The 12487-nt window shown below is 39.9% G+C and overlaps 1 protein-coding gene across 5 annotated transcripts in view; it reads right to left on the bottom strand.

The window, feature by feature from the left end:
• Nucleotides 1-977: 977 nt before the first annotated feature.
• Nucleotides 978-12487, bottom strand: part of LOC142436381 (uncharacterized) — a 67880-nt gene continuing 56370 nt past the window's right edge. For 4 of the 5 annotated variants that reach the window (XM_075540071.1, XM_075540072.1, XM_075540070.1 and 1 more), the window contains 3 exons: nucleotides 12236-12347; nucleotides 8402-8528; nucleotides 978-4430 (listed from right to left, as the gene is read on the bottom strand). In XM_075540071.1, the coding sequence (XP_075396186.1) occupies nucleotides 3068-4165 (1098 nt within the window). In that variant the 5' untranslated portion in view covers nucleotides 4166-4430; nucleotides 8402-8528; nucleotides 12236-12347 and the 3' untranslated portion in view covers nucleotides 978-3067. Of the gene's footprint in view, nucleotides 4431-8401; nucleotides 8529-11593; nucleotides 12005-12235; nucleotides 12348-12487 lie in introns of those variants that run through there. The other variant, XM_075540074.1, reaches the window with a different exon arrangement.

Here is a 12487-nt window from a genome sequence, read left to right as displayed (position 1 = left end):
ACATCCCAGCCCAGTCCAGATCAATTCCTTAAGTCCAATCTTAGACCATATGTCCGATACGTATTTTTAAAGTCTTCTTCAGACTCACAAAACACATGCAATGATGCCAAATGCAGCAAGAGCACAGGCCAGTGGGTGGGAAGTCTTCTGGATCTGGTGGCATTGTAAGCATCTCAGCGCTCGCATGGGTCCACGTGATTTCTCCAGCTGAGAGCACTCACATAGTTCCACATGTCTTGTCAGCTGCAATGTCTCCCAGGAAGTCAACAGAAAGAGACAGAGAGAGACAGACTCCTACATTCAAGGAGGAATGAAGGAGTTCCCAGAATCCTCAGGAAGCCACTCCAACACAGAGGCCACATTGGCTATGATCTGATTAACTGGCTAGACTCCACCCCTTCACTCTTAATCCTGTGAAATTGACAAATGATTATATGACGACCACAGCTAACTATAAGATGGTTTGGGCAAAAAACAAATAATCAAATAAAATAATAAACATAGACTATTTCATTATGAAATTTTTTATTGTAAATTCAGTTATTGGTTTATATCACAATCCCTTTTCCTGTTCAATATTTTAAAGTTTTTGAAATATTGTACTGGCAAGAATTTCTGTCCGTTTGCAGCTATGTGTGCAAAACTTTCTATCATGTATTGGAACATATTTTTCTCATGAAACATGCAACAAAATACTATTTGCAACATTCTTCTCAGGTGTAGTTCAGTGGCATTAGAGTATTGTTTTCAACAATTAAAAACATCTGCAAAATTTCCCATCAAACATAACAGAAAACCACCCCCAAAATAATTCTGACTAGAAACTTTCCCCTTAACATCAAATAATTAACTAAAACGTTCCAGTTTCAATTATTTTGAATAGAAGCCTGATTTAAATACTTCCCCGTTCCTCTGTAAAGAAGGCAGCCTAAATCCTGTAGAATATCTTTGTCTTTGAGCCAGATTTTCGTTACCAGTATTTTTTGTGGCGTACATCTCAATATCAAAATCTGTATAAAGAGCTATGTCTGTAGATCATACTTCCTTTCACTGTATCCAGCTCACAGTGTTTGCAACTTGTAGCACTCTCTACCTCTAAAGCTTTTCCCACTGAGGGACCAGAGGTAAAAATAACCTCAGGGAGAAAGTTGACTTGCAGGGGTGCTTAGGCCCCACAGGAGCCTGGATACAGACTGCAGTTAGAGCTGCTGTGCTGACCACTATGGTAGCTCCAGTGCCCGTGTTTGGAAATCTGCAGAGACAACTCCAGGTAACACTCCTGACCAACAATCTGAATGCTTATGACCAGAGAAAATGTTACTGTGTGCCCCACAGAAGTTGGAAGACTGTGTAAGCCCAGGAAACACCTCTCCTGTATGTGATGGGTTGCTGTCAGCAGGGGGCTCAGAATACCCATCACCCACAGAGGGTACTAATCCATGGGAAGAAATATGACCTTCTTAAGACTTCTGTGGGTTCCTGTTTCCCCACAAATAACCTTGTTGGTAGGAAACACTTTTTTTCCAATATTAAACATGGACTATAACGCAGTATATTTTATCCTTTCCCAAATATTCTGAAATGTTATAGGGGAAAGGAGTTTTAGGGAGACATATACTTGTTTCCCTACGTGGTCAAAGGAATGAAAAGATTCAGGTAGGCCTAGTCTTGATTCCATTGCATGGTAAGCATAGAGATTGTCTTTAATTTCACCAGATCATCTGTGTACTTCTGATGGTAATAGATGTAAAGCTACATTAAACTTAAAATCTGCACAGATGTCCGCATGATTGGTAGAGTGAAGACCTCAAAGAGAGGGCTGTGTTCTCTCAAGGACTCCACCAGCATCACTTTTCTAGTGTGAGTCCCAGAGGCAGGGGCCCCATTCAGCCCTTTCCACCTTTACATACCATGCACCTCCCACACGCAAATGCCTGACAAGAACCCAAATAAAACCACAACATGCAAGGACTTAAATTCATAATCCTTCTCACCTGGAGAGCATTTTCTGGGTGTCACGAATCTTATCCACATGAACATGAAGCATGTGTGGGTTTTCCTCTTTCTGGCAACTCAGGGTGGTGAGTGGTTCAGGGAGTCAGACATGAAGTCTGGGAGTGAAGAATCGGGGCACATGACTCACTGGGTTTCTCTCTATCCCCAGCTGTATAGGCCCAGGTGCAGGTACAAGAGTCAGGCCCTGGACTAGTGAGGCCCTCACAGACCCTATCTCTCACTTGTGCGGTCTCTAGATTGTCTTTAACCAGCTATCATGTGACCTGGGTGCACCGGGCTCCAGGAAAGGATCTGGAGTGGATTGGGATAATATGGGAGAATGGGGGGCACAAACTATAATCTAGCTCTCCAGTACTGAGTCAGCATCACCAGGGATACATCCCAGAACCAGGTTAATTTAAAACTGAGCTCTGTGAATCCTGACGTCACGGCCATGTATTACTGTGCAAGTTACACAGTGATGGGAACTCAGTGTGAGCCCAGACACAAACTCAGTTTCAGCAGAGACAAGGGAATGAAGGCAGTGAGGCTTTCCTCTCAGAAGCTGTGGTTTCCCCACCTTGTCAGCACTTCTCCAGGGACTACCGTGTATAGTCTAGGGAACCTTCATGCATCTGAGGAAGAACATGCACTCTGTGGAAGTCTGGAAGGTCATCTGTCGCCAAGATGGTGGGCCATGTCAGTAGAGGGACAGCAACACAGAACACGGGTACCCATATGGTAAGTCACAACTGTCCGTTCACACACTTGGCCCAGGCCAAACTCCAGCACCTCTTCCTTTGTTTTGAAAGCTTTGTTACACTAACTCCAATGAAAGTTTTTCTTGTTGAAAATTTCTCATGATTAACGAGATCTGATGTCCACATATAAGATGTTCCACATTTAATTCATGCAAAGGGCTTTTTTCCTTTTGTCAAATCTCTGATGTGCTGTAAGGCATTGTGTCTGGCTGAAAGCTTTTCCACATTCATCACATATATGGGGTTTCTCTCCAGTATGAGTTCACTGATGAACAGTAAGAGAAGCCATCCAGATAAAGGCTTTTCCACATTCATGACATACACGTGGTTTCTCCCGAGTGTGAATTAGCTGATGAACAGTGAGAGAAATCTTCTGGATAAAGCCTTTGCCACATATATAGGGTTTTACTCCTGTGAATTTTTATATGAGTTTTGAGATTTCCTTTACGAATGAAGCTTTTGCCACATTCACTACATTTATGTGGTTTCTCTCCACTATGAGTTTGCTGATTAATAGTGAGAGCAGTCTTCTGGATAAAGCCTTTTCCACATTCACCACATACATGGGGGTTTTCTCCAGTATGAGTTCGCTGATGAACAGTAACTTTACTCTTTCTGATAAAAGCTTTTCCACATTGACTACACACATGGGGTTTCTCTCCAGTATGAGTTCGCTGATGAACAGTGAGAGCATGCTTCCGAATAAAGGCTTTTCCACATTCACCACATACATGGGGTTTCTCTCCAGTATGGGTTCCCTGATGAACGGTGAGAACATTCTTCGTGAGAAAGGTTTTTCCACATTGACCACATACATAGGATTTCTCACCAGTATGAGTTCGCTGATAAACAGTAAATTTACTCTTCTGGCTAAAGCCTTTGCCATATTCACCACATACATGGGGTTTCTCTCCAGTATGAGTTCGCTGATGAACAGTGAGAAGAGTCTTCCTGATAAAGGCTTTTCCATATTCACCACATATGTGGGGTTTCTCTCCAGTATGAGTTTGCTGATGAGCAGTGAGATCACTCTTCCTAGTGAAGCCTTTCCCACATTCACTGCATACATAGGACATTCCTGCCACATGAGGTTCCTGATGTCCCTTGAGGTATGATACACTGTGAAAATTTTTCCCACATTGCAAGCATTTTCCTAGCTTTTGTCCTTCATGACTTTTTTGATAATGTTCATTGAGTTTGAACATTTTCTTGAATATTTGCCCACACTGACTGCATTCGTAGGTCTTATCTAGTATACCAATAATCTGGTGTTCATAGAACACAGAGTCTTCAATGAAGGTTGTTCCACATTTATCGCCTGTGTGTAGTTTCTCAATTTCATCAGACTCCTGATGCTGAATGCACTGTGACTTCATGAACCTGGGTGGTTCACACTCAGGGAATTTCATTTCAGTATTAAATTGCTCTTGTTCACTGTGGAGAAAAGTTTTCTCATCTTCTGTATTTTGTTGCTTCTGTTCTGATTTAATTCCAGAATGATTAAATCTGATTTTACATTTTTTTCATGTAATCCAAACATCTCATAAGTTTCCTTTGGAGGAAAATTATTTTTATGCTGAGAATATGTATTACATTTGTAGCACCATTCCATTCTGTCAATGCATCTTTCACATTGCAAGTGCTCAAGCAAATGATCATCATCTTTCTGGATTTCTATAAAAGAACACAACATTGACTCTTTTAAATATCTTGGTTTTCAATGGACCCCATAAAATACACATTGATATAAAGTAGATCTTTAGTGACAACCCTCTTTTATGACTATAAATAAAACACTATGCTTAATGTTTATTGCCCATTGGACGAAATACAATCATGTAAACAATTCAAATGGTAAAAATAGTTACTATGGAAATCAGGTTGGATATGAAAGTGATAAATGGACACAGGTTTGATATTTGCTTAAAGAGGTACATGAATACATACAACAAACATAACAGAAGGAAGACATGAGACCAATAGACCACAGGAGTGATATGACTTGCTAATTCCATTTGGTAGAGGTTAAATGTATTCATTTAATCAATCTTTACTGAAAGACAACTAAGTGCTAGATAAAGTTGGGAATGCGAAACATGGCGAATATTCTACTTGGGAGAAAACCATTTTTACAGGTATATATGAAAGGGATTATGGTACAGAAACACATTCCTTATGTTTGTGGAGCCTGTATTTTAGCTCACAGCACTCCTCTTACAGTGCTGTCCTGTGGTGGCGTGCAGGTTGCTGTGATGCCAGAAGCACTGCCACCCAGTGTTTCAAATACAAGCAGGACCACCCATGGTGCACAGGTCTTAGTGGATTCTCCAGAAATAGGGACTGGGAGGAAGATCTGGTGATCGACTTCTGGAACATGAACCCCTCAGGTTTAATGGCAATGAAATAACACTGAACAAGTACTAAATCCTCAAAGTACAGTCAACCATAATGATGTAGATGGAGGAAAAGCTTTGGGGACCTTCAGTGCTTGACATGGCATGACTGAAAATGAGAAAAAATAGCTGCTAATATCCTCTTACTAGAGGATGGAAAATGGCATACATGCAATATTGTCATGAAAAATTGCAAGTTGTCAAAACAAAATGGAATGGTAAAAATTGATAGTGTATGCATTATTCAACTTTAATAGACTGGTACTGGCTATTTTTAATTAGATAATCAAGTGGTTTATAAGGCTGAGATCGACAAATTCAAGAAGATTGGCATCATATTCATTATCCAAAAGCACACTGCAATATCTTCCCTGATGTATAATTTTGTCAGTGGTAGGCTAATATTCATATGCCTGCAAGCAAGACCAGTTAGTACAAGTGTTATTCAGTTTTGTGCACCAATTAAAGCAAACATAGAAGCATTCACAAAGTTGGAGAAGAGTCCCAGTCACATACTCTTAGTTAAATATCATCGCCACACTATCCTTTCATTGTAGTGCCACCTTAATGATACCTCATACAAGCGCATGGCTAATTACTATCTGCCAGCAGCTTTAACGACAAGAGCAGACATGTTGTTGTTATTGTTCTCCCCGCTCAGGAGACAATTACTCCACTCCACCTACCCTCAGCACTGGTCTTAAGTTGCTCATCCAATTATTTCAGGGATCCCGAGGCTAAAGATCCTGCCTACCTTGTTAGGTAGCTAGGTGTCTGCCTGTGTTTGTGTGGGAGGCGGGGGAGCTGCATGCCCTGAGATTATATAAATTGGTGAAAGAATGCAAAGCCTTTTTATTTCTGCCCTTCAATTACACACCAGTCCTTTAGGACCCATCCAGTGGGCATTTAAGAGAGAAAGAGATAATTGATTCCTTAAGTGACAGCAACAAAGGGAACCTGATTGCTTTCAAAGCTAGGCATCTTTCAGCTGAGAAGCAAGAAGTCAGGCACCTGTAGCAGCTGTATACTAACATCTTCCTGGAGGGCAGTTGGGGGGAAATCTCTGTCTGGAGATTGCTCATTAGCAGTTCTAGCTTTGGGACTTGTGGGGGTTTTCTTCCAACACTAGAACTGGTCTTCCAAGCCCTGTGGTCAGGAGTACAGATATAAGGCTGCTGCTCACACTTTCATCCAGGTTCTGTTTACCACCACAATAATGAAATTGAGGGGAGAAGGGATAAAGGAGAGCTGATATCAAGGAATTAAAGAAGAAAAAGTGTTCAAACTGTGGTAGCTATTGTACAGGACTGCTCCATGTAACTGAACTATGGGAAGTTATGATATCTATAAGAGCTCCCAATAAAATATTTAAAAATATATATTGAAATTTTCACATGAATTTTTCAGCCTGACATTGATCAACCAAACAATCATACACACTGATAAGTGTAAAATTTGGGGAAAGTAGCAGTAGTTGGAAAATGTGACCTTAGTAACAGAAATGACACACAGGTTCACTGATAACATTTTGAGACTAATGATGAATTCATAGCAAATTCCTTATTAAACACCAGAAATGGAAACTACACATATGGATTTTCCGGAATGGAACAAATGAAAATCAAATCAACCACATCTACAGAAAGAAATGGTGGAGAAGCTTATAAGTCAAAACACGCCCAGGGGTTAACTGTGGAACAGATCATAAATTGCTCAAATCCAAGTAGAAGCTAGCCAAAGTAGCTAGAGCACAGCTTAGAGACTATGTAAAGAATAAACATGAGGAATAAAAGTCTGACTGAAGACTAATGACAGAGACCAGATGAGATGTGGGATGACATGAAAGGCAACTTACACATGGAAACCAAAAGGCTACTCAAGAGACAGAAAAGAAAAGAGAGCAATATTGAATGTACTATGCATTGTTTGAATAACAGCAATAAAACCTATTGGAATATACTGCAAAAATGTTCTTTAGAAGCAGCAACAGTCATCTTTCGTGTATTGGACCTGTTAAGAAGGGGTGGGCCTAAGGAAGGGACACTACATAGTAAGAAATATATAGCAGACATTGCTTAATTAAAAAAAAAACATGCCCTTTCCACTTACAAAAATTATTGGAGGAACAGACAACTTAAAAAAATCTTACAGGTAGAAAAAAATGTAAGGTACAGTGCTAAAGTATACTTTAAGCTGATAATTTTCTTGCTAGGAAGATGATTTTAGATACCTGGAAACAACAGAAGTCATAAATATATTTCACCAAAAGGAGTAAAATATGGGGAAATATGTCTGTTAAAGAATTCCAACAGAGAAGGCAAATTGACCATCTCTCTAAGAAAACAGAAAGAACTGACATCACCTGCATGAAGAAAACTTTAAAGGAACAGGACACCAAATGAGAATATGGACACCAAATCTTTAGAGAAACTCCAAGGGGGGAAGCTAAGGAAGCACAAAGGAGACCCGTTTATGGTGGGAGCTCAAGATGCAAGATGGTGCTGCATACTGCAAATGGATATCCATTCTTACTCAGTAGGGGAGGAATGTGCTGTATTCAGAGGACAGTTACTAATTCAGAGTTCTCTGTTTGGAGAGAAGCGTGCAAGACAGATTTTCATAGTAAAGTGGAAACATAAAAGAAGGGAAAATTTCAGAATGTTAAAGAAAATTATGGAAGCAAACACACTTAGTGTAAAACAAGAAAATGGAAATCTAATCTCATAAGAGCTACAGGTGTACTTCCCTCAACATCTTGGACAAGTGAACTCTCACATACAAAGTAGCACACACTTTTATGCATTTTCTGACACCTTTCATAGATATGAGGCCTTCTCCCTGTTCAATCAACTACCCCAGCCAATTCCCCTTAAGGTGTTTTGACCATGCATCTGAGAAAATTCCACTATAGCTTGCTTCTAATACCAAACACAGTTCTCTTGTTCCAATTGAGAGAAAGCTTCTGGGGTGACAATTAGATAACCTGTTTAAGGGAAATTACAGAATCTTGGACACACCAAAATTAACGTAAAGTTTGTAAAGACTGCAGTTTTGTATTTCTAGAAAAATAATGTTCAAAGGAACAAAGTAAATAGCATTATTTCAAGGGTAGAAGACCTAACCCACTAACCTAGGATCAGAAAATGCAATGAGAATCTACCTCTTTGAGAATACCACAAACACCGCAAAGTTTTTAACATATAAGACAGGAAAAGCCAGTGACGAGGTCAATGACTTGAGAATTCTCCTCACCAATGGAAACCAGGTTGTGATAGTTCTCCAACATCACATCCTGATATAGGGTTTTCTGAGCAGAGTTCAGGAGCTACAATTCCTTCCGGGTGAACTTTACAGCCACATCGTTGAATGTCAGTGGTTCCTGTAGTAAGAGGGGTCTACTTAATGAAGTATTTTCCATTTGAAGATTTTAAAAAAATATATCTTACAGTAAAAAAAGGAAAACAATAATAAAAACTATTGTGGTAGTTCATTCCATAATGCGTCATTAACTGAGGACTTGGTACAAAATATTTTACCTTATTTCTACATTCACGACCATCAGCCGAGAAAACTAGCCCTAATTTTAGAAAGATCTCCAGTGTTCTGAGAAATAAATGTTTTCAAATACATTCTCCAGGTCAAATACAGTGCCCCCACAATAGCTAGCTCCACATTAAGGAGCAGGCTTAAAGGAGCTCCCATAGTAGAGGAATCATTTGTGTACCTGGCTACTTCACTATGCCTGAAGGTTATCTGTATATCTGAGCAATCAGGTTCTAGAGCCAGCCCAACATAAATGTAGCAAACACCTGGGGAGGGCACAGGGCCGGTTTGAAGTCAACTAACACTAGGTCAAGATGGTAACTCAGCATCTTGCTTGTTTAGAATTTTACCCGCTTATGATATGACCCATTAACTATGTACATGCTAACTGCATGACACGAACGCCTTATGGAAAGACCTGTAAGCTCCATTATATATACCCACTGGAAAATATATTCACTCTCTCAGGCCTGACATGGGAAGAGAGCCCCTGTGTCCAGCTGTCTGCTCTCTGTCTTTTAATATTTTCACAATTGCAATGTCACTCCTGAGGATCACTTTTGGAGTGTTGGGGACCGCAGTGCCTGAAAATAATGCACCCACTCTTAACATTAGAATTTTGAGTTCCAGTGACATTATCTGAATGTTCTAGAAATAGCTCAGCTTTATAATCACACAAGGTAGATAAAGACCTATTTGTTATTAAATGGCATTAGGGTTTCTACCAGCATCACCATTATTAGAGGCTCGGTACCTTCAGTGGCAATAAGTACTGGGAACAGTGCAGATGGGGGAGGTCAAACATACCTCAACTCTCCAACACTTTTTGTCAACTCTAAAACAAGTCAATCCTTCCACACCACTCTGTCTCACTTCTGGGTTTGATAATCTGTTGCTGTGGTCACACAACACTCAATAGATCAAAGTGGTCTATTAATGAACAAGGTACAACTCGGGATCAGGAACAAGAAGCTATAAGTCAGAACCAAGATCAGAATGTTCATAGACATTATCTCCCTTACTGAGTGCAGAACAACTTTCTAAGCTCTTAAAGGCCACCTTAGGACAAGCTCCTCTTGACAACCTTAGGACAAATTCTCCTCAGCCACCTTTGGAGTGAATTATCTTAACTTTAATTGCAAGGTCCTCTTGAACTTGCCATCTTTCACCACATGCTCTCCAAGGCGCCCCCAGCCTAATTCTGCTGGGTGGATCTCTGGAGCCTTCCTAATCTTGCCTAGGCAGGGAAGATGCTGGGTTGGCCCAAGAAGCCATCTTATTAAGAGGGAGAGAGAGAACTGCCTGCAGGCATGGTTTGAGAGGAGACAGTGAGGCATTATCCTGTCATCTGAGCTGTTGATTTGGGTTTATTAGCCCCTGCAGCCACACAGTTCAGAATGAACCCATGGATTAGGGATTTGCAGCTTCCAAAAAATTAATGTGGCATTTCCTTGAATGGCAACTATGAGCTGCCTGTGTGACCTGACTTGAGAGCTTCCTCCACTCTATGAGCCATTAGCTTGCTGTCTGACCTTCCAATTTGGGTTCCTCAGCCCCTGCAACCTATTAGCTGACCAGATTCAACAACTTCTCTTTGTGAGGCAGTGGACTGTGGTCTGACCTGATGATCTGGTTCATCAGCGTTTATAAACAAATCAATGAGGAAAAACCTACAGACTGATTCCTGACCTTTATATAGATCTGGAACTCACCAGCTTCCACATCTTGAAGAGCGATTTATTTACTTGTTGACTTTTGAGTTTTGTGAGATGTTGCTGAGCAAATCATGGACCATCTTGAACCTCTACCACATAGGGATGGGTCTACTGCTGCTCCTGAAAAATGAACTGTACTATTCATGGGTCAAGAGCTGCACCAATGGAGACAATGACCAGGGCAGAAGGGACAGAGTGACAGAGCCAATGGTGTCAGGTCCAGAAAGGGCTTTTCAGCCAAGAAAGTGGGACAGGCAGGCAAGATCAAGAAGAGGATATCCAAAAGTAGTTGAGAGGACCATATAAAGATGGAACTAAGAAATGAGCCTATCTTTAGAAGGAAAAATGTCTGATAGGGGACAGGGAAAACAGGCCTTCCCTGAAGAAGAGCAAATGTGCCTACATGGTTCTTTAATATGAAAGTCAATGTGTAGCCTACTAATTCTGATACCAAATTATACTCTGTTACTGAGTAAAACTTGTACCTGTGACTCTGGACTGTAATTAGTCCATGGCCACTGCAAAAAAAAAAAAAAAAAAAGAATAAGCTGGGTAGGAGAGGAGTGTGGCAAAGATACTGGTGTCAGACTGGAAAACCATTGGAGGGTACAGGTCTGTCTAAGCTCTGCCTCATATGAATCAGAGCTGATGTTGACAGTTAATTCTCTCTCCTGCATCTCTAGTTAGAGGAGGTGAGATGCTGTCTCATTTTTAAACCACTAATGCAACAAGACCCATTTTAGATGCATTGATGAGAATGCTGCTGTGTGGGAGAGTATTTAACATATCACCTTCAGAAATAAGCATTAAAGAAAGTTACTCAAACAAAAATCCCATGGACTACTGAACTCTCCTAAAGAAGTGATTTTATTTCTCCTTAAAAACCATGTATAGCATATAATTTGAAAGATATGCTGGCCATAGAATAATAAATTATGAGCTGGAAGATAATGTTATCCAAAGAATCCTCAGTGCTATATTATGTTCAATGTCAATAGTTTATTGTTAATCCTATGATCAATATATTCCTAATCTTCTCCAGCCAAATGTTGAAATCAGAGTAAAAGTTTAGCTCTAAGTTCTACTATTTCAAATTTCTGCTTTTCCAATGAACTGAATCAGTATTATACAGGCTCCTACAATTCCAGTAGAAAATACAGAAAAGGATAAAACACATCAGAAGCACCTGAGCCTTGGCCATTTTCTTTGGTCCTTAGGACACTACAGGCAACTGGGATGCTCTGTCTTATCTGGATCAGCTCTAATGATGCTCACAAATTTCAATCTCTCGTGAGGAAATCCCAAAAGTAATAATACAAGGCACTCTTCCTCCTTCCTCTAAGCTGCTGGTGATGCACCATCGGCAGGCTGATGGGAGAATACAGTGTAACACATAACCAATAGGTCCAGGTGCTGTTACTGTTCTTTCCTTCTTCTAAACACCCAAAGTCCCCAATACTGTTAACGGTGCCCTTACTGAGTAATGGGAAACATGCTTATACCATGAGCAATAAAATCTAAAACTCATAATGTTCACACATGTGAATAAAAGATTATTTTATAACAAATAGAGATTGGGCAATCAAATATAAATATAAAAAAATAAACAAAGAGTTGGATCCCTACCCCACAGCATACAAACTACCAATTCCTTGCTGTGTGACTCTCAAAGAGAATGACAAATCAATGAACCTTTAAGATGATTATGTTAATTAAAGCATCTGGAAACATTTTACATGGGATATATAAAGAGCTATTATAAACTAAAGATTATTTTATAGGAGAACTATAAATTGTAAAATAACTTTAGAAACACTTTTAAACTCACCATCAAGTAGAGTTAGACATATAAGCTGCAGATAGGACACAGGAGAACTGCTGTACAGAGCTTCCAAGATTCTAAAGCCATGACAGGATGCTAATGGGTGTGTACCTCTGACCTTGAGGATAGAAGTCCAACACTTAACACATGTCAAAAACAAGGCTCCATAATAAACATTTATATGACATTTATTAGATTGAAATTTATATCTATACATATATAAATTACATATAAATGTAAATGAAGAAGTATATATCC

Source organism: Tenrec ecaudatus, unplaced genomic scaffold, assembly GCF_050624435.1.
Source record: "Tenrec ecaudatus isolate mTenEca1 unplaced genomic scaffold, mTenEca1.hap1 Scaffold_251, whole genome shotgun sequence".
NCBI lineage: Eukaryota > Metazoa > Chordata > Mammalia > Afrosoricida > Tenrecidae > Tenrec > Tenrec ecaudatus.
Note: the sequence above shows the minus strand (reverse complement) of the source record. Positions and strands in the feature narration are given on the sequence as shown.